Consider the following 22,351-nt stretch of genomic DNA (forward strand, 5'->3'; position numbering starts at 1 on the left):
TCCTCACATGCTCCCTATTGTTGTGTGCGCGCTTCTCCTGTGGGGGGGGGGTGGTGGCAGGGGTAAAAGGCAACAGTGTTAGGCAGGTATATGAATGCACGCCATCGGTTGCGCGTGCATTGCAGAGGTTAAGGTTAGGGCTGGATTCACTTGGGGATATGGGGGATATGGGGGAGGGGGGATATGGGGGAGGGTGGATATGGGGAGGGGGGATATGGGGGAGGGGGGATATGGGGAGGGGGGATATGGGGGAGGGGGGATATGGGGGAGGGGGGATATGGGGGAGAGGGGATATAGGGGATATGGGGGAGGGGGGATATGGGGGAGGGGGATATGGGGGAGGGGGGATATGGGGGAGGGGGGATATGGGGGAGGGGGGATATGGGGGAGGGGGGATATGGGGGATATGGGGAGGGGTGATATGGGGAGGGGGGATATGGGGAGGGGGGGATATGGGGGAGGGGGGACATGGGGGATATGGGGGAGGGGGATATGGGGGATATGGGGAGGGGGGATATGGGGGATATGGGGGAGGGGGATATGGGGGAGGGGGATATGGGGATATGGGGGATATGGGTGAGGGGGGATATGGGGGAGGGGGATATGGGGGATATGGGGGAGGGGGGATATGGGGGCGGGGGGGATATGGGGGATATGGGGAGGGGGATATGGGGATATGGGGGAGGGGGGATATGGGGGAGGGGGATATGGGGGGGATATGGGGAGGGGGATATGGGGGATATGGGGGAGGGGGATATGGGGGAGGGGGGATATGGGGGATATGGGGGAGGGGGGATATGGGGATATGGGGGATGGGGGATATGGTGGAGGGGGAATATGGGGGATATGTGGGAGGGGGGATATGGGGAGGCTCACCCTGCCTGCTCTGACGAGGTCGTTCACCTTCTTGTGGCACTGGGTGCCTGTCCGTGGTGTCAGGGCCACAGCGGTGACGGCCTCTGCCACTTCCCTCCACAGACGCCGGCTGTGGCGTGGGGCAACTCTGCGGCCGTGCCCGGGATACAGGGCGTCCCTCCTCTGCTCCACCGCGTCCAGGAGCGCCTCCACATCGCGTGACTCGAACCTCGGGGCTGAGCGACGGCCAGCAGAGGTTAAGGTTAGGGCTGGATTCACTTGGGGATATGGGGGATATGGGGGAGGGGGGATATGGGGGAGGGGGGATATGTGGGAGGGGGGATATGGGGGAGGGGGGATATGGGGAGGGGGGATATGGGGAGGGGGGATATGGGGGAGGGGGGCTATGGGGGATATGGGGGAGGGGGGATATGGGGAGGGGGGATATGGGGGAGGGGGGATATGGGGGAGGGGGGATATGGGGGAGGGGGGATATGGGGGAGGGGGGGATATGGGGGATATGGGGAGGGGGATATGGGGAGGGGGGATATGGGGGAGGGGGGATATGGGGGAGGGGGGATATGGGGGAGGGGGGATATGGGGGATATGGGGGAGGGGGATATGGGGGATATGGGGAGGGGGGATATGGGGGATATGGGGGAGGGGGGATATGGGGGATATGGGGAGGGGGGATATGGGGGATATGGGGGAGGGGGATATGGGGGAGGGGGGATATGGGGAGGGGGATATGGGGGATATGGGGGAGGGGGGATATGGGGGAGGGGGGAAATGGGGGATATGGGGGAGGGGGGATATGGGGGAGGGGGGATATGGTGGAGGGGGGGATATGGGGGATATGGGGGAGGGGGGATATGGGGGAGGGGGGATATGGGGGATATGGGGGAGGCTCACCCTGCCCGCTCTGACGAGGTCGTTCACCTTCTTGTGGCACTGGGTGCCTGTCCGTGGTGTCAGGGCCACAGCGGTGACGGCCTCTGCCACTTCCCTCCACAGACGCCGGCTGTGGCGTGGGGCAACTCTGCGGCCGTGCCCGGGATACAGGGCATCCCTCCTCTGCTCCACCGCGTCCAGGAGCGCCTCCACATCGCGTGACTCGAACCTCGGGGCTGAGCGACGGCCAGCTATCCAGTCGGGTGTTGCGGTCGGGTGTTCCGGTCGGGTGGGGGGAACTGCGCGGCCTTATGAGCCGTCACGCCGTGCAGCGCATATGACGCTGCACGGCGTGAACCACTGCGCAAGCGCGGATCCCGTTACGGCGCTGCTAGCCCATTTCGGGCCGGAGACTATCGTCCCATTTTTATGACGTGACGCAAGTGGGATTTGCGCCGTTTTTTGCGCCGATCGGCGGACTTTCCGCCGATAACGGAGAATTTCGCCCCTGGTGTATATTATGACACACAGTACGTACATAGCAGACAAAAAATAATAATCAACAGAGTACATTGACAAATGGTACATTGACAAACAGTGATTGGTTACAGTGCGGGACAAGGGGCCAAATAAAGCAAATACATGAGCAAGAGCAGCAGAGGGCATCGAGAATAGTGTTCTTACAGGGAACAGATCAGTCCGAGGGAGAGTCGTTGATGAGTGTAGTAGCTGTGGGGAAGAAGCTGTTCCTATGTCTGGATGTGCGGGTCTTCAGACTTCTGTATCTTCTGCCTGATGAAAGGGTCTGGATGAAGGCAATGCCTAGGTGGGAGGGGTCTCTGATAATGCTGTCTGCCTTCCCGAGCGGGAGGTGGATACAGAATCAAAGAGAGGGTGGCAAGCTGTATGATGCGTTGGGCTGAGTTCACCACACTCTGCAGTTTCTTACGATCTTGGGCCGAGCAGTTGCCATACCAAGCTGTGATGCAGCCGGACAGGATGCCCTATATGGCACATCTGTAGATGTTCGTGAGAGTCGATGCAGACATGTGGAATTTCTTTAGCTTTCGTAGGAAGTAGAGACGTTGTTGGACTTTCTTGACTGTTGCATCAACGTGAGTGGACCAGGACAGACTGTTGGTGATGGTGACCCCCCCGGAACTTAAAGCTATCGACCATCTCCACTTCGGAGCCATTGATTCAGACGGGGGCATATGTCGTGGTATGCTTCCTGAAGTCGATGATCAGTTCCTTGGTCTTTCCGACATTTAGAGAGAGGTTGGGCGGGATTTTTCGGAAACCGGCAGGGCGGGCAACTCCAGTGAGAAGGAGTGGCGTGAACCGCTCCGGCGTCGGGCTGGCCCAAAGGTGCGGAATCCTCTGTACGTTTAGGGGCTAGGCCGGCGCTGGAGTGGTTTACGCCACGCTGGCCGATGCGGAAGGGGCTTGGGGCCACGCCAACCGGCGCCGAAGGGCCTCCGCCGGCTGGCGCGAGTTGGCGCATGCGCGGGAGCGCCAGCGTGTGCTGGCGTCATCCCAGCACATGTGCAGGGGGTGGTTCATCTCCGCGCCGGCCATCGCAGACTGGTACACCAGCCGGCGTGGAGGAATAGAGTGCCCCTACGGCACAAGCCCGCCCGCGGATCGGTGGGCTCCAATCGCGGGCCAGGCCACCATGAGGGCACCCCCCGGGGCTAGATCCCCCTGCGCCCCCCTGAGGACCCAGGAGGCCACCCACAGAGCCAGGTCCCGCCAGCAAACACCTGTCGTACAACCTCCGAAAACAGGCGGCCACTCAGCCCATCGCGGGCCGGAGAATCGCCGGGGGGGCTGCTGCTAGCGGCCGCCGACCACGTGGCGCGATTCCCGCCCCTACCAAATCCCTGGCGCCGGAGAATTCGGGAGCGGCTGGGGCGGGATTCACACCGCCACCCGGCGACTCTCCGACCCGGCGGGGGGTCGAAGAATCCCGCCTGTTGTTTTCGGTACACCATGCAACCAAGTGATCTATTGCCCTTCTGTAGTCTGATTCATCATTGTTTAATATACGACCCACCACAGTCATATCATCCGCAAACTTATAGATTGAGTTGGAGTTAAACCTTGCCACACAGTCGTGTGTGGATAGACTACAGTAGAGAACTGAGCACACATCTTTGCGGGGCCCCGGTGTTGAGGACTATTGTGGGGGAGGTGTTGTTACCTATCCTGACAGATTGCAGTCTGTTGGTGAGGAAATCAAGGATCTGGCTGCACAGGGAGGGGTCAAGTCCAAGATTGCAGTTTGGTTATCAGTCTTGTCGGGATAATGATGTCGAAGGCGGAGCTGTAGTTTATGAACAGCAGTAGTCTCATGTAGGTGTCCTTGTTGTTGAGGTGTTTAAGTGTTGATTGCAGAGCCAGGGAGATAGCATCTGCTGTGGACCGGTTGCAGTAATAGGTGAACTGCAATGGATCGAGACCATGCTCACAATGGAGGGGCAAATCCCTAATCCATCACTTTGCTCACTCCAAAAACCAATACAAATTCACATTGAATCTAATTCATGGTCCCCACAAAGGGACATACTAGATCCAAGCTGCCAAGAACAGGCAATACACCTGATCTCATACTTGATCCTACATTGATCTTTTTACATAACAATTCTTCAAATCGAATCCCTCCATTCCTCAATCATTCAAAAATTAAAATGCACTTTTTGTACTGTGACAACCAAAATTGTAGACAATATTCCTAATGTTGTCTCACTAATTATACACGAAGTGGCATGATTACCTGATGAATTTTGCTCAATATATATTTTAATTCCTTCATAACGGTCCTGTTCTTATCAAACTTCTGAATCATGATGGGCAACACCAAATTCATAATATTTTCAGCATATTAAATATTAATTCCAATAAAAGCTTACTGGAAGCTCCTACATTATATCTTACTCCTGTAGGTGGCATTCTAGTAGCTCATTTCAATGCTAAGACTGTTTTAACTTAATTTCTAATTCACCATAACTCCACTTTCTATCCCCCAGTGATTGTACAGCCTCTGGCTTCTTAAAATGCTAAAAACTCAATCTGAGTTTTTCTTTGATTTCCCATTTTTTTTCTTCATATCAAGATTCTTGGGATCAATTTTTACTTTTTGGGCAGAGCAGAAAATGAAAGGTGTCAGATGGGGCAACCACTATCCAAAACAAAGGTTTGAACAAATGAAAATACGAAAAAACCTGAATAATTAAAATAGTCCAAGGATTGTCTTCTGCGCTGCTGTTAAATCATTTACTTGAAGGTCTTGGCTGCAACTTGTTCTCAGAAGTTTTACTGTTGCCCTAAACTCTGGCTCTTTGAGCTGAATTTAAATCAGGGCCGGGATTCTCCATCTGTGCACGGATCGGAGAATCCTAGCCCAGATCTATTTTCCCACAAAGCTCGAATAAGTTGGCTTGTGCAAATTCTTTTCATCAGCCTCCAGCACTTTCGACTCAGCAGTTTTAAAATAATTTTGAAGAAGAAAACCTGAAGCTTAAAATTGCAGGTGCTGCAGAAGGGCCGAGTTCCAAGCGGGTGACAATTATTAGTGGCCGAAGAGAAAATGCTGGAAAATCTCAGCAGGTCTGGCAGCATCTGTAGGGAGAGAAAAGAGCTCACGTTTTGAGTCCAATGACTCTTTGTCAAAGCGATAAGACAGGGAAAGTGGGAAATATTTATACTGTGGAGTGAGAATGAAAGATGAGTCATTGCCACAGAAACCTAGGGAAATGGGGTGCTAATTGATGTACCGTCAATTACCACGAGACGAGAATGGTGAAACAATTGAGGCTTTATTGCACAAGATGTTGTGCCTCCCACAGCTGGAACCAGAATGGATTCAGCACAGGTGAGCATACACTTTTATACGGTGCCTGCTGGGTGGAGCCAGCAGGCAGAGATTTACCGTTGTACCTGTGATATACGGGCAGTGCCGTAATACATACAATATACCACGAGAAAGGGCGCAGAGGAGATTTACCAGGATGTGGCCTGGTCTGGACGGAAGATCTTATGAGGGAAGGCTGAGGGACTTGAGGTTATTTTCTTTAGAAAGAAGAAGGTTAAGAGGTGACTTAATTGAGGCATACAAGATGATCAGAGGATTAGATTGGGTGGACAGTGAGAGCCTTTTTCCTCGGATGGTGATGTCGAGACAAGGGGACATAGCTTTAAATTGAGGGGTGATAGATATAGGACAGATGTCAGAGGTAGGTTCTTTACTCAGAGAGTAGTAAGGACGTGGAATGCCCTGCCTCCAACAGTAGTGAACTGGCCAACATTAAGGGCCTTTAAATGGTCATTGGATAAACATATGGATGATAAGGGAATAGTGTAGATGGGCTTTAGAATGGTTTCAAAGGTCGGCGCAACATCGAGGGCCGAAGGGCCTGTACTGCGCTGTAATGTTCTATGTTCTATGTTCTAGTGGTGTCTACCACATTCACCCCCTGTTAAAAAAAAGTCCAGCGGGGGTGACGAGAACATTACAAATTAAGTCTGTCGGGGGCTTTGACCCTCCGCCGCGATCGCCTCAGTCCTGGTGGCGGTGTGGGCGCCGACGTGGTCACCTGCGACTCCGGGAGCCTGTTGTCCTCGTATTCGTCACCTCTGAGTGAATCCAGTGGGTGGACGGATCCCGCTGGGGTGGGGGCTGCGGTGAGGTTCGCTGGGGGGAGGGTGGGTGGCGCCGGGGTGAATGAAGCAACGGGGGGGGGGGGCGGGGGCAGTGTCAGGGCAGGGGTCGTGGGTGGGGTCCCAGTGGGTGCCAGGTCCCAGAGGGAGAAAGTGTCTTGGTGTCCGTCGGGGTGTGCCACGTAGGCATACTGCGGGTTTGCATATAGGAGGTGGACTTTCTCGACCAAGGGGTCCGATTTATAGCGCCGCACATGCTTCCGGAGGAGGACGGGTCCAGGAACTGTCAGCCATGTTGGGAGCGAGACCCCGGAGGTGGACTTCCTGGGGAAGGCAAACACACGTTCGTGAGGGGTCTCATTAGTGGCGCTGCAGAGGAGCGACCGGATGGAGTGGAGCACGTCGGGGAGGACCTCCTGCCAGCGGGAGACCGGGAGATTTTTAGACCGCAGGGCCAGCAGGACGGCCTTCCAGACCGTCCCGTTGTCCCTCTGCAACTGCCCGTTTCCCCGGGGGTTGTAGCTGGTCGTCCTGCTCGAGGCAATGGCCTTGCTGAGCAGGAACTGGCGCAGCTCATCACTCTTGAACGAGGATCCCCGATCGCTGTGGATGTAGGTGGGGAAACCGAACAGAGTGAAGATGCTATGCAGTGCAACTCTGAGGAAGTGATAGAGGCGGCCATCTGCTTCGAACGCAATGTATTGGACCATCCTGTGCTTCTCCCCAGTCTTCACCACCACTACTTGTGCTCTCCAGAGGCTGTTGCTGGCTTCAATGATCCCCTCCCGCAGAAGCCGTTGGACCTCCGACCTGATGAAGGTCCTGTCCTGGGCACTGTACCGTCTGCTCCTAGTGGCAGCGGTTTTGCAGTCTGGGGTGAGGTTCGCAAACAGAGAAGGTGGATCGACCTTAAGGGCTGTGAGGCTGCAGACGGTGAGGGGGGGCAGGGGTCTGCCGAAATTCAATGTCAGGCTTTGGAGATGGCATTGAAAATCCAGGGCGAGCAACAGGGCAGCGCAGAGGTGGGGGAGAACATAGTTGCTGAACTCTAGGTCCTGGACAGTGAGGGTCGCGATACAGTACCCCCGGATTTCAACGGAATGGGATCCGGAGGCCAGGGAAATTTTCTGGGTGACGGGGTGTACGGGAGGGAGCAGCGCCTTACCGTAGTGGGGTGGATGAAACTCTCTGTGCCCCCGGAGTCAAAGAGGCAGGCCGTCTCCTGCCCATTGATCTTCACCATCATCGTAGCGGTCGCGAGGTTGCGGAGCCGAGACAGATCCAGGGTGATGGAGGTGAGTTGCGGAAGATGTTGGGAGGTCTCCGGCTGATCAGCGGCGGCGGATGTAGCAGTAGGCGGTGAACGGCCAGACGAGCCGGGGTCCTGAGGCGCGATCCAAAATGGCGGCGAAGATGGTGGGGCCCACGATGCCCACAAGGGTGCCGCGCGGTCGGGTGTGTAGGACTCCAGGTTACAGGAGACCACTTCTAGTGAATTTGCAAGCTGCCTAGTCTCTGCAAGATCGAGCTTACCCCCTTCCAGTAGTCGCTGGCGAACGTACGTAGACTGCATGCCCGTGACATAAGCGTCTCTGATTAAAAGTTCGGTGTGTTGGACTGCCAAAACTGCCTGGCAGTCACAGTTCCTACCAAGGATCTGTAGGGCCCGCAAGAAATCATCCAGAGTCTCCCCAGGGAGTTGCCGTCTCTTGGCCAGGAGGTGCCTGGCGTACACTCGGTTCACCGGTTTAGCGTAATGTCCCTTTAGGAGCGTCATCACTTCTGAGTAGGTGGGCGCATCCCGGATGAGGGGGAATATTTCAGGGCTCACCCGCGAGTAGAGGACTTGGAGCTTCTGTGAGTCCAAGGGTTCTTCAGTGGCTGCTCTGTGGTAGCCTTCGAAGCAGACTAGCCAGTGGTCAAAGGTAGATGTGGCGTTGGCTGTGTGAGGGCTCAGCTGCAGGCGATCAGGCTTGATTAGGAGATCCATCTTTTACAATCTTGTGCAATAAATTGATGTACCGTCAATTACCACGAGACGAGAATGGTGAAACAATCGAGGCTTTATTGCACAAGATGTTGTGCCTCCCGCAGCTGGAACCAGAATGGAATCAGCGCTGGAGAGCTTACACTTTTATACGGTGCCTGCTGGGCAGAGCCAGCAGGCAGAGATTTACCGTCGTACCTGTAACATACGGGCAGTGCTGTAATACATACAATATACCACTAGTGGTGTCTACCACACTAATAGCCACAGAAACCAAGGGGAAAGAGTGCTAATGGCAGTCCCCAGAGAGAACAAAAGATGTGAAAGGCCAAACAGCAGAGAAACTAACATCAGAGGGTAAACTGTGACAGATGTAGATGTTGGGGGAGGGGAAGGGGAAGCAAAGGAGAGAAAAGGTGAGGAAAGGGGGATAAGATAGTGGGGGGGGGGGGGGGGGGTTAACTATCTATAAAGAAAAACAAGAAAGAAAGAAATGATAAAAGACAGCTAAAATGAAATGGGTTGAAAACAAATGGGTTGAGGTGGGGTAGAGCTAATCATCTGAAGTTGTTGAATTCGATGTGAGACCGGAAGGCTGTAGTGTGCCTAACCGGAAGATGAGATGTTGTTCCTCCAGTTTGCGTTGAGCTTCACTGGAACATTGCAGCAGGCCAAGAACAGACATGTGGGCATTGGAGCAGCGTCTGTGTTGAAATGGCAAGCAACGGGAAGGTCAGGGTCCTGAATGTGCACAGACCGAAGGTGCTCTGCAAAGCGATCACCCAGTCTGCATTTGGTCTCTCTGATATAGAGGAGACCACATTGGAGCAGCGAATGCGATAGACCAAATTAAAAGAGATGCAAGTGAAACGCTGCTTAACCTGGAATGAGTGTTTTGGGCCTGAGATGTTAAGCATGGAAGAGGTAAAGGGGCAGGTGTTACACTTTCTGCGATTGCATGGGAAGGTACCATGGGTGATGGGAGAGGTGTTGGGTATGGTGGAGGAGTGGACTAGATTATCTCGGAGGGAACGGTCTCTGCGGAATGCTGACAGAGGGAGTGAAGGAAGATGTGTTTGGTGGTGGCATCACGCTGGAGTTGGCGAAAATGGCGGAGGATTATGCTTTGCATACGGAGGCTGGTGGGGTGAAATTTCAGAACGAGGGGGACTTTATCCTTGTTCTGGGAAGGAGGGGAGGGGGGCGAGGATAGTGGCGCGGGAGATGGCTCGCACACTGTTGAGGGTCCTGTGAACAACTGTAGGTGGGAAATCACGGTTAAGGAAGAGGGAACACATTTTCGAAGCCCCATTTTGGAAAGTGGCATCATCGGAACAAATGCGACGGAGGCGAAGGAGCTGAGAGAAGGAGATGGGAGTCCTTACAGGGTGTAGGGTGCGAAGAGCTGTAGTCAAATAGCTGTGTGAGTCAGTGGGCTTGTAGTGGATATTAGTAAATAGTCTATTGCCGGAAATGGAGACAGAAAGGTCAGGGAAGGGAAGGGAAGTGTCTGAGATGGACCAGGTGAAAGTGATGGAGGGGTGGAAACTGGAAGCGAAGTTGATGAATTTTTCCAGGTCCGGATGATAAAATGAAGCGGCACCAAAATAGTCAGGAATGTACCGGTAATGGAATTGTGGGAGGGGACCCGGGTAGGCCTGGAACAAGGAATGTTCCACATACCCCATAAAATGGCAAGCATAGCTAGGACCCATGCGGTCCCATTGTTACACCTTTGATTTGGAGAAGGTGGGATGAGTTAAAGGAGACGTTGTTGAGAGATAGAACAAGTTCAGCCAGGCGGAGGAGAGTGGCGGTGGATGGGAATTGTCCAGGCCTCTTATAGAGAAAGAAGCAAAGACCTCTCAGGCCATCCTGGTGTGGGATAGAGGTGTAGACAGATTGCATATCCATGGTGAATAGGATGCGGTTAGAAATTAAATGAAATGAAATGAAAATCGCTTATTGTTACAAGTAGGCTTCAAATGAAGTTACTGTGAAAAGCCCTTAGTTGCCACATTCCGGCGCCTGTTTGGGGAGGCTGGTACGGGAATTGAACCGTGCTACTGGCCTGCCTTGGTCGGCTTTAAAATCCAGCTCTTTAGCCCTGTGCTAAACCAGCCCCTGGGCCCGCGGACTGGAAGCTGTCAATGTGACGGTGCATCAGCGGAATCCCGGATGTAGGTGGGGAGGGAATGGGCCAGAGGAGTGAGGGTGGAGTCAAGATAAGAGGAAATAGGTTCGGTGGGGGAGGTGCATGCTGGCACAATGGGCCTGCCGGGACAGTCCTTTTTGTGGATTTTGGGAAGTAAGTAAAAGCGGGCTGTCCGGGGTTGGGAGACTATGAGGTTGGAAGCCGGAAGGGGATGGCATCCGGAGGAAATGAGGTCGCTAACGGTGTTGGAGATAATAGTGGGCCAGATCTCGAATAACGATGAGTCCGAATACAGGCGGGAGATAGAGAACCTAGTGGAGTGGTGTAGCGACAACAATCTCTCCCTCAATGCCAGCAAAACTAAAGAGCTGGTAATTGACTTCAGGAAGCAAAGTACTGTACACACCCCTGTCAGCATCAACGGGGCCGGGGTGGAGATGGTTAGCAGTTTCAAATTCCTAGGGGTGCACATCTCCAAAAATCTGTCCTGGTCCACCCACGTCGACGCTACCACCAAGAAAGCACAACTGCGCCTATACTTCCTCAGGAAACTAAGGAAATTCGGCATGTCCACATTGACTCTTACCAACTTTTACAGATGCACCATAGAAAGCATCCTATCAGGCTGCATCACAGCCTGGTATGGCAACTGCTCGGCCCAGGACCGCAAGAAACTTCAGAGAGTCGTGAACACAGCCCAGTCCATCACACGAACCTGCCTCCCATCCATTGACTCCATCTACACCTCCCGCTGCCTGGGGAAAGCGGGCAGTATAATCAAAGATCCCTCCCACCCGGCTCACTCACTCTTCCAACTTCTTCCATCGGGCAGGAGATACAGAAGTCTGAGAACACGCACGAAGAGACTCAAAAACAGCTTCTTCCCCACTGTCACCAGACTCCTAAATGACCCTCTTATGGACTGATTTCATTAACACTACACCATGTATGCTTCATCCGATGCCAGTGCCTTTGTAGTTACATTGTATATTTTGTGTTGCCCTATTATGTATTTTCTTTTATTCCCTTTTCTTCTCATGTACTTAATGACCTGTTGAGCTGCTCGCAGAAAAATACTTTTCACTGAACCTCGGTACACGTGACAATAAACATATCCAATCCAATCCAATCCAATTTATTTTCCTTTTAAAAATAAAAGATTTTGCAAGCCATTGGTAGAGTGAAACTGGGTGTAATAATCTTGCCAAGGCCGGCTTTCCAACACGATACCCTTTCATTTACATAAATCAAAGGCTGCAGCCACGACTTACAGTGCTGGAGTCCAAGCCCGGGGACCTACAGAATAGCAGCCTGGGTTGAAGCAGCGGGTTTGAAACTACGCTCCCGCCTGCTCAGGAGGGATGTTCCTACTGCACGAAGCCCACGGGGAAATCTATTGATGATCCCCATGTCCTTTGTGGCCACCATAACACTGGTCTTCTGGGTTCTTGCCCATTACACATGGAGGAGATTGAGTGGGAGTGGGGTGGATGGAATGTTAAAGGCGAAGTGAGTGATAGCATGGGCGGAGGGAGGGTGGGAGTGTATTGTAGATATTTAATGGAAAAAAAGGTGTCTCCGTGTAATTGGAGCAAAATAATGGTGCAAACATGAATGAAAATGGAGCCGCTTCAAGCCAGATATTCCCCATAACCCAACCCCAAATGTAGGCTGCTAAACAACAGGGGATAATGTCTAAAAAGACATTTTTAAAATTAATAAAGTGATGATTTGAGTGGACACTATAATGAGAGCCCCATTGAAAAAAGTTATAATTCATAAGCAGAAGAACAATAGGCTGTACATTATAATAAAGGCTGAAGCGTCAGACAATTCTGAGTGCACAGTGGTTAGTACCGCTGCTCACAGCGCCAGAGATCTGGGTTCAATTCCAATATTGGGTGACTGGGTGGAGTTTGCATGTTCTCCCCACGTCTGCGTGGGTTTCCTCCGGGTGCTCCTGTTTTCTCCCACTGTCCAAAGATTTGCATGTTAGGTGGATTGGCCATTCTAAATTGCCCATAGTGTCCAAAGGTTAGGTGGGGTTATGGGGTTACAGGGATAGGGCATGGGAGTGGGCATACGTGGGGTGATCTTTCAAAGCATTGGTGTAGACTTGATGGACCGAATGGTCTCCTTCTGCACTGTAGGGATTCTATGATCTGACTTGACTTTCTAGGTCCTTCTATACTGTCTCCAGCTCTTAAGGTTTGGTGTATGCTTTCATTTACACAAGGGACAGGGCAAGGTTGGCCATAATAAAAATAGGCAAAGCTAAACTGGTGGGTGACAGGCACGCCTTTAACCCCTGAGCCCAATGGAGGAGATGGTGCTGTGCATCATGGGAATAGCTGTGACAGAGCCTATAGCATCCAGTGTCACTGAAAGAGTCCAAGACAACAATGTATTACTGCTTCAGCTCTTTCTCAGTTCCCTCCTCAGCCCCATCGTGTTCCTTGGCAGAATGTGCAAACTGCAGATTCTATGATCATGAAACTCTTGGTTTACACCACCCACCTCCCCATTCTCCCTCACCCCAACCCTCCCCTTTTGATTTTGTATTTCAGATACCCACTTGGTCTGACAGATGCAGCCATCAGCTCAGATACTGGCACTGCCTGAACCTTACAGTCCAGGATAGAGTTGGGATCCTCAAATGGTGAGTCACAGGGCATGAGTGGAATGCAGTCAGGCCAGGGGGGAAAGGATAGCTTGTGCCCAGCTCACTGGAGGTGGGGGGCAGGGCCACAGGCTAGTTTGGCCGCAGAGAATAAGGTGAAGACTTTGATGGGGAATGCAGGAGAGTGCTGATGAGGATACACACCGAGATCCTTGGAATATTGTCAAGCCTATCAGGCAATCTCCTGTCACTGTCAAGCAGCATGGCGGCATCCAACTCTAATTGGGCACAGGGCTTCATGCTGGGCGTGGAGACCATCCGTTCCAGCGTGGAGGTGGAGGTTCACTCCATGACGGTGTTGCAGACTCAGCCATGATGCAGCCAATGCATCTGCTTCTACTGAAGCATCAGGCAAAGGACAGAGAGCACCTCTGTGCTGCAATGTAACCTCAAACAAGGAGTCATGGGATCCGTGCTTACCTCCATGCATTTCAGATTCCTGCCATCGTGGCTGCAGATCCCGGAGCTCAAAGGGATATTGAGGCTCCCACAGCAGTCCACCAAACAGCACACCAGCAGGCAATGAGGGTTGTTGAGGTGCAGCGCAGAGCATGGTCCTGTTGTCCTCTCTTGGGTGATGACGTTCTTGTTCCCACCACCATCACTCTGCCAGTGTCCTCGCTGTACAAGGACATGTTGCAAGGCCACCTGCAGGGTTCCTCAGTGAATATCAGTAGGACTAGGATAGCATGGTGTCGAAGCACGAGGGCAGCCAAAGGCAAGGTGTGAAGGGAATGCTTAAGAGTGAACAGTTTGTTCTTGCTTGTATAATTTGAGGAGTTGTTTAGCAAGATGTTACAGCAAGGCTCTTGTTGGTGGCTTTTATTTCAGGATTTTGGCCAAGAGAACAGTGTGTCTTTTTTTAAAAACCTCATTCATGGGGAATGAGCATCGCTGGCTAGGCCAGCATTTATTGCAGATGAATGAGATGGTGGGGTTAATGGTAGTGAAGCTAGAATGACTTATAGCACATGATGTCTGAGTGGACGCTCACAGGCAGCCGGTCCAGAAGTAAGATATGACTTGCTCCCTGCTCCCTCCGCTTGGACAGCTCGACTTTCACAAACATGTGTCAAGTCAGTCAGAAAGGCCAAGTGACACCAGGATCTGGCCAATGCAACACAAGCTGTGCACCATGTAGTCCTCGCAAATGTAGCCAGAAGCACCACCCGCACATTTCGAGGGCTTCCAGCTTCCCAGGCACTGGCTCCAGTCACTCTATGAAAACCAAAAGCCTAGCCCTTAGCGATCTGGTGGTGCAGGTTATTTTTGGATTGCTATGTTGAATATTAATGAAAGCTGTATTAACATTTCAAACAGTTGATTGAATTGGTGAGACGGACGAGAAGCAGAGCCCTGACTGATGTGAGGATTATTCTCCTGCGGGATAGGAGTCATAGTGTCAGTGTATCCAGACCCACTCAAGGTCACTTGACTGCTTAGTAGGTTGAAAAAAAATCATGTTAAATTGCCCCTTAGTGTCCAAAGATGTGCAGGTTGGGTGAATTGGTCATGCTAAGTTTCCCCTTTGTGTCCAATGTTTAGGTAAGGTTACAGGGATAGGGCAGGGGAGTGGGCCTAGGTAGGGTGCTCTTTCGGATGGCCAGTGCAGACTCGATGGGCCGAACGGCCTCCTTCTGCACAGTAGGGATTCTATGGATATGGAACATGGTTCAGGATGGAGTTTGTGAAGAATGAATGTCGTACATAAGATAGGGATCAGGAGTCCGAGAGTGGAGGAGTGTTTTATACAGGTTGGGTTCAAGTTTCAAGGATCCAAGAACAGTTAAACATGTAAGGATTATCAACACTTTCTTAATTAAGCTGAGAAAGAAAAGGGACAATAAATACTAAGAAAAGGTTAATGAAGGAAATACAGAAAGAAGGAGACTGTCAGATATTCGGAGAAATAATGATAAAGGATGCTATTTATTGGGACAGAATAACAGAGAGAATACACAGAAAGCTGAAGAATAATGTACACTGGGGAGTATGAACATCTGAGAGGAAGACATAGAAATAAAGGCGGAGAACATTCTGGGACAAAATACTTGGGGCAGGATTCTCTCATCCAACGGCAGAGTGTCCATGCCGTCGTAATCGCCGTCGTGTTTTATGACGGCGTGAACGGGCCGCTGCTAGGACTAATTCTGGCTCCTATAGGGGGCAAGCACGGCGCTGGAGCGGTTCGCGCCCCTCCAGCTGCTGATCCCGGCGCGCTGTGCGCCGCAAGATCCGTGCATACGCAGTGGCCTCCTTCAACGCGCTGGCCCTGACGCAACATGGCGCAGGACTACAGGGGCCAGTGCGTAGGAAAGGAAGCCCCCAGCCAGAGAGGCTGGCCCACCGATCGGTGGGCCCCGATTGCGGGCCAGGCTGAATCGGAGGCACCCCCTGGAGTTGGCGCCCCCCCTCCCCCACCACAGGCCGCCACCCGACCCTTCCACGCTGAGGTCCCGCCGGCTGAGAGCAGGCAGAACGGCGCCGGATGGACTCAGCGTTTCCACGACGGCCGCTCGGCCCATCTTGGCCTGAGACTCGGCGGGCCGGCCGCGTAGAGCGGCCCGCAACCGGCGCCGTGCCAAACACACCGGCACCAATTGCGCCGATTCTCCGCTCTGTGGAGAATCGCCTGCCGGTGTCGGGGTGGCGTGGCCCTGTCGCAGGGAGTCTCCAGCACGGCCATGGGCTGAGAGAATCCCGCCCTTGATGCTTTATAAAGCAAAGATAACAGGTAATTTTAATACTAACAGTTATTTATGAACTAACAGTAACTGATGGTGAATTTTATATGGCAATAAGACCTCGAGGACAAATAGTTTCCATAAGAGTTAAGGTTGATTTTCATCAGATGGAAACATCCACATATTTTACTGAACTGGTTTTACCCTGTTAGAAATTAATTAATTAATTATCTTTATTATCACAAGTAGGCTTACATTAACACTGCAATGAAGTCACTGTGAAAAGCCTCTGGTCACCACATTCCGGCGCCTGTTCGGGTTTACAGAGAGAGAATTCAGAATGTCCAATTCACCTGACAAGCACATCTTTCGGGACTGTGGGAGGAAACCGGAGCACACGGAGGAAACCCACGCAGACACGGGGAGAATGTGCAAACTCCACACAGACATTCAGCCAAGCCAGGAATTGAACCCGAGACCCTACAGCTGTGGAGCCACAGTGCTACCCACTGTGCTACCGTCCCGCCCTGTTGAGATTATGCATGTTAAACATCACATTATTATTTAATTAATTGCAACATTCCATAGAATCCCCACAGTGCAGAAGGAGACCATTCAGCCCATCGAGTCTGCACTGACCCTCTGAAAGAGCACTCCACTAAGGCCCATTTCCCCGCCATATCCCCAGAACTCCATAACCCCACCTAACCTGCACATCCTTGGACACTAAGGGGCAATTTAGCATGGCCAATCCACCTAACCTGCACATCTTTCAACTGGGGGAGGAAATCGGAGGACCCGGAGGAAGCCCATGCAGACACAGGGAAAACGTGCAAACTCCACACGGACAGTCACCCAAGGTTGGAATTGAACCTGGGCCTCTGGCGCTGTGAGGCAGCAGTGCTAATCACTGTGCCACCATGCCGCCCAATATGCAATGTGTGAGTGAGAAAGTCTGACTGTTACTCTTCAAAGGCACTCCTCGTACTGCACACCCAGTCCTACTACCCAAACACTTGCTGGTTGGTAGGAGGGTGGTCAGAATCATACTCACCAAGCACTGTGAGGGTCAGCAGCAGGTTCTTCCTCAGATTCTTTCCCAGCCGTTTCCACCATGGGAGTTCATTGCTGAGCTTTTCGACCAGGTCACACTCATCCATCCGCACTTCCACTTGTTTGGGCATCCTGGAAGGAATGAGGGAGAAAGGAATCTTGGTCACATTGAGAAGCAACAGCAGCCAAAGCTACCCATGCTCACAGATACTTCAGGTAAAATGTTCGGTCTAGACACACCAATGATGCACAGGAACATGAAAGGTTTTAACACACAAAGGATGCATTGTTGTAAGCCAAGATACTGGGAATACAGGTACCTTAATAAAAGCTGCTGCTCCTCAAAAAAATAGTTCTCTCATACACTAATGTAAAAAAATGTGATTTAAGAATATTGTAGAATTAGCAGGCATTGTATTGAAAACCCTTCTGCCTCTCCTCAGAATCAACATTTTTAGCAGCCAGGGACAGAGGCAAAACAAAGATACATGCATTCCAGAACTGATAGATAGGAGGTAGTCTCCTGATGCCTCAAGTAGCCTATTTGTTATTCGTTCATGGGATGTGGGCGTCGCTGGCAGAGCCAGCATTTGTTGCCCATCCCTGAGGGCATTTAAGAGTCAATCACATTGCTGTGGGTCTGGAGTCACATGGAGGCCAGACCCGGTAAGGATAGCAGATTTCCTTCCCTAAAGGACGTTCGTGAACCAGATGAGTTTTTACAACAATCGACAATGGTTTCATAGTCATTATTGGACTTTGAATTCCAGATTTTTATTCAATTCAAATTCCACCATCTGCTGTGGTAGGATTCAAACCCATGTCCCCAGAGCATTACCCTGCGTTACTAGATTAATATTCCAGTGACAATACCACCAAGCTGCTGCCTTCCCTATGGTATCTATATAGTGTCTGGTAAAGGCCACCAAACACCCCTCAGTATGAGGGGAACTAAAGAAGCACCTCGGGCTAAAGAATTGGTCAGAAAGGTTTGACCAGCTGATTGACATGGGGTAAACTATCAGCCCCGACAAGTGAAGTATATTGACGAGTGCTTGGAGACAGCGGCCAATCCTCAGCACACAGTATTCTTCAAATTGAAGATGGGCCAGGAAAATGAAGTAAGATTGGAGGAGGATTTCCAAACATTTTGGCGGGAGTGTAGAAAGCCATCACAATCTACTGAGATAACACACTGTGTGCCAACCGTCCATTCATTCTCTAGGATCAGTGACCTTCTCTATGCTGTCACAGGGTGTGTACTTTTCTTGTCTATTCAGCTAATTCATTGGGTCTAATCTGTAGCTTCTTAATAAATTTAAGAACCCACCTTAAAATGACTTACAAATGCTTAACTGCCTGTCTTAGGGATCTGTGGCTCCCAAAATCAAGATCTTACAGTAAGAATATAGTTTATCCAACCTGTGGTGTAGGTGCACAGTGAAACTAGACTCAGTGAACAGTCCAGCAACAGACAACAATAAACACCTGGCCACTCCTTCGACAGTACCTTCCAAACTCACCATCTCTACCACCTACATGGCCAAAGGCAAGGTGGATGGGAACACCACCAACTGCAGGTTCCCAGCCAAGCCACTCTCCACCCTGACTTGGACGTATATCGCTGTTCCTGCACTGTCGTTGGGTCAAAACCCTGGCACTCCATGCCTAACAGCATAGTTCAAGAAGGCAGCTCACCACCACCTTCTCAAGAGTAATTAGAGATGGAAATAAATTCTGATCGCAGCAGAGACACTGACGCCTCAGGAAAAGATAAAGTAAATCACTGCGGAATATTGCTTCCAAAACATTCCTGGTTTCATATTCGTGATTATGTTTTGTTAACAAGCAATAAAAGGTCCAACATATCTCTGCCATCACATTCTTACATTGGGTGGGTTGGTCAGTTATGGTTGTTTGATGTATGTATATGGGATTGAGCAGCTTCACTCAGAGAATAAAGTAACTGCACAGGCCATGGCAGTGCATTGAAAGCACTGAAAAGTAATTATTTTCAATAATGATTCACAATCATTTTTCCTGTAATGTGAGACTCATCTCCAGTAAAAATGTGATACTAGGGAGACTGCTTTGTCCTGATACACTGAAACTGGACAACTGTACTGTACTGAGACACACACTGTACTGAAACACAGCCAGACTGAGCTGTATTTTAAAAAAAATAATAATTTTTATTAAAGGTTTTCATAAAATATCAATAACAAAATGAGAAAGAAAAAAGAAGTACAAAACACAATCTGAAAAAGCAACCCCCCAAACCCCTCCCCCTGTACCTAAATAATAAATTAACATTAACACCCCGGCTTAAGGCAACAGGTGTATACACCCCCTCAGACCCTTCCAGTGTAAATAACATAAACAAAAATAAAGTAAACCCCCGCCCCCCCCCCCCACCCCCCGAGCTGCTGCTGCCATTGACCAATGTCTAGCGTTCTGCCAGAAAGTCTAAGAACGGTTGCCACCGCCTAAAGAACCCTTGTACCGACCCTCTCAAGGCGAATTTCACCCTCTCCAATTTAATGAACCCTGCCATATCGCTGATCCAGGATTCCACCTTGGGGGCCTCGTATTGTTCCTCTGTTTAAGAAGGGTAGCAAGGATAATCCCGGGAACTACAGGCCGGTGAGCCTTACTTCAGTGGTAGGGAAATTACTGGAGAGAATTCTTCGAGACAGGATCTACTCCCATTTGGAAGCAAATGGACGTATTAGTGAGAGGCAGCACGGTTTTGTGAAGGGCAGGTCGTGTCTCACTAACTTGATAGAGTTTTTCGAGGAGGTCACTAAGATGATTGATGCAGGTAGGGCAATAGATGTTGTCTATATGGACTTCAGTAAGGCCTTTGACAAGGTCCCTCATGGTAGACTAGTACAAAAGGTGAAGTCACACGGGATCAGGGGTGAACTGGCAAGGTGGATACAGAACTGGCTAGGCCATAGAAGGCAGAGGGTTGCAATGGAGGGATGCTTTTCTAATTGGAGGGCTGTGACCAGTGGTGTTTCACAGGGATCAGTGTTGGGACCTTTGCTGTTTGTAGTATATATAAATGATTTGGAGGAAAATGTAACTGGTCTGATTAGTAAGTTTGCAGACGACACAAAGGTTGGTGGAATTGCGGATAGCGATGAGGACTGTCAGAGGATACAGCAGGATTTAGATTGTCTGGAGACTTGGGCGGAGAGATGGCAGATGGAGTTTAATCCGGACAAATGTGAGGTAATGCATTTTGGAAGGGCTAATGCAGGTAGGGAATATACAGTGAATGGTAGAACCCTCAAGAGTATTGAAAGTCAAAGAGATCTAGGAGTACAGGTCCACAGGTCATTGAAAGGGGCAACACAGGTGGAGAAGGTAGTCAAGAAGGCATACGGCATGCTTGCCTTCATTGGCCGGGGCATTGAGTATAAGAATTGGCAAGTCATGTTGCAGCTGTATAGAACCTTAGTTAGGCCACACTTGGAGTATAGTGTTCAATTCTGGTCGCCACACTACCAGAAGGATGTGGAGGCTTTAGAGAGGGTGCAGAAGAGATTTACCAGAATGTTGCCTGGTATGGAGGGCATAAGCTATGAGGAGCGATTGAATAAACTCGGTTTGTTCTCACTGGAACGAAGGAGGTTGAGGGGCGACCTGATAGAGGGATACAAAATTATGAGGGGCATAGACAGAGTGGATAGTCAGAGGCTTTTCCCCAGGGTAGAGGGGTCAATTACTAGGGGGCATAGGTTTAAGGTGAGAGGGGCAAGGTTTAGAGTAGATGTACGAGGCAAGTTTTTTACGCAGAGGGTAGTGGGTGCCTGGAACTCACTACCGGAGGAGGTAGTGGAAGCAGGGACGATAGGGACATTTAAGGGGCATCTTGACAAATATATGAATAGGATGGGAATAGAAGGATACGGACCCAGGAAGTGTAGAAGATTGTAGTTTAGTCGGGCAGTATGGTCGGCACGGGCTTGGAGGGCCGAAGGGCCTGTTCCTGTGCTGTACATTTCTTTGTTCTTTGTTCTTTGTTCTTTGTATCTTTCCACTGAAGGAGAATCCTCCGCCGGGCTACCAGGGACGCAAAGGCCAGAATTCCAGCCTCTTTCGCCTCCTGCACTCCCGGCTCCTCTGCCACCCCAAATATTGCGAGCCCCCAGCCCAGTTTGACCCTGGATCCTACCACCCTCGACACCGTCCTCGCTACGCCCTTCCAAAATTCCTCCAGCGCTGGGTATGCCCAGAACATATGGGTGTGATTTGCTGGGCTCCCTGAGCACCTAACACACCTGTCCTCACCCCCAAAGAACCTGCTCATCCTTTTCCCGGTCATGTGTGCCCTGTGCAGCACCTTAAACTGTATGAGGCTGAGCCTCGCGCATGAAGAGGAAGAGTTCACCCTCCCTAGGGCATCTGCCCATGTCCCCTCTTCGATCTCCTCTCCCAACTCCTCCTCCCACTTACCTTTCAACTCCACCACCGAGGCGTCCTCCTCCTCCTGCATCACCTGGTAAGTTTCCGAGATCTGCCCCAATCCCACCCACCCACCCCCGAGAGCACCCTGTCCTGTACTGTGTGTGGCAGTAGCCGTGGGAATTCCACCACCTGCCGTCTGGCAAACGCCCTTACCTGTAAGTACCTGAAGGTGTTCCCCGGGGGGAGCCCGTACTTCTCCTCCAGCTCACCCAAGCTCGCGAACTTCCCGTCCACAAACAGGTCCCCTAACTTTCGTATGCCTACCCTGTGCCACCCCGCAAACCCTCCACCTGTTCTTCCTGGGGCGAACCGGTGGTTCCCCCGTAATGGGGTCCACGCCGAGGCCCTAACTTCCCCCCTATGCCGCCTCCACTGCCCCCAAATTTTGAGGGCCGCCAGCACCACCGGGCTCGTGGTATACCTCCTTGGAGGGAGCGGCAGCGGCGCCGTTGCCAGCGCCCCCAGACTCGTACCCACACAGGACGCCATCTCCAGCCTCTTCCATGCAGCCCCCTCCCCCTCCATCACCCACTTGCGCACCATTGTCGCATTGGCGGCCCAGTAGTACCCACAGAGGTTGGGCAGCGCCAGCCCCCCCTATCTCTACTCCGCTCCAGGCACACCCTTCAGACTGAGCTGTATTGAGACACAGGCAGATTGAACTGTACTGAAAAGCAGACGGAATAAACAGTACTGAGACACAGACAGACGGAACTGGACTAAGACACAGACAGATTGAACTGTACTGAAACACAGACAGAATAAATTGTATTGAGATACAGACGGATTGAACTGCACTGCAACACAGATGGAATGAACTGTACTGAGACACAGGTAGACTGAACTGTACTGAGAAATAGACAGATTGAACTGTACTGAATCACAGACTGAATTGTACTACAACACAGACA

The 22,351-nt window shown here is 51.3% G+C and overlaps 1 protein-coding gene across 2 annotated transcripts in view; it reads right to left on the bottom strand.

The window, feature by feature from the left end:
• LOC140430970 (excitatory amino acid transporter 2-like) overlaps positions 1–22,351 on the bottom strand; it is a 654,025-nt gene that overhangs the window by 487,934 nt on the left and 143,740 nt on the right. For both annotated transcript variants that reach the window (XM_072518820.1, XM_072518819.1), the window contains one exon: positions 16,966–17,096. In XM_072518820.1, coding sequence (XP_072374921.1) covers positions 16,966–17,095 — 130 coding nt within the window. In that variant the 5' untranslated portion in view covers position 17,096. The remainder of the gene's footprint in view (positions 1–16,965; positions 17,097–22,351) is intronic.

Source organism: Scyliorhinus torazame, chromosome 10 (genome assembly GCF_047496885.1).
Source record: "Scyliorhinus torazame isolate Kashiwa2021f chromosome 10, sScyTor2.1, whole genome shotgun sequence".
Lineage (NCBI taxonomy): Eukaryota > Metazoa > Chordata > Chondrichthyes > Carcharhiniformes > Scyliorhinidae > Scyliorhinus > Scyliorhinus torazame.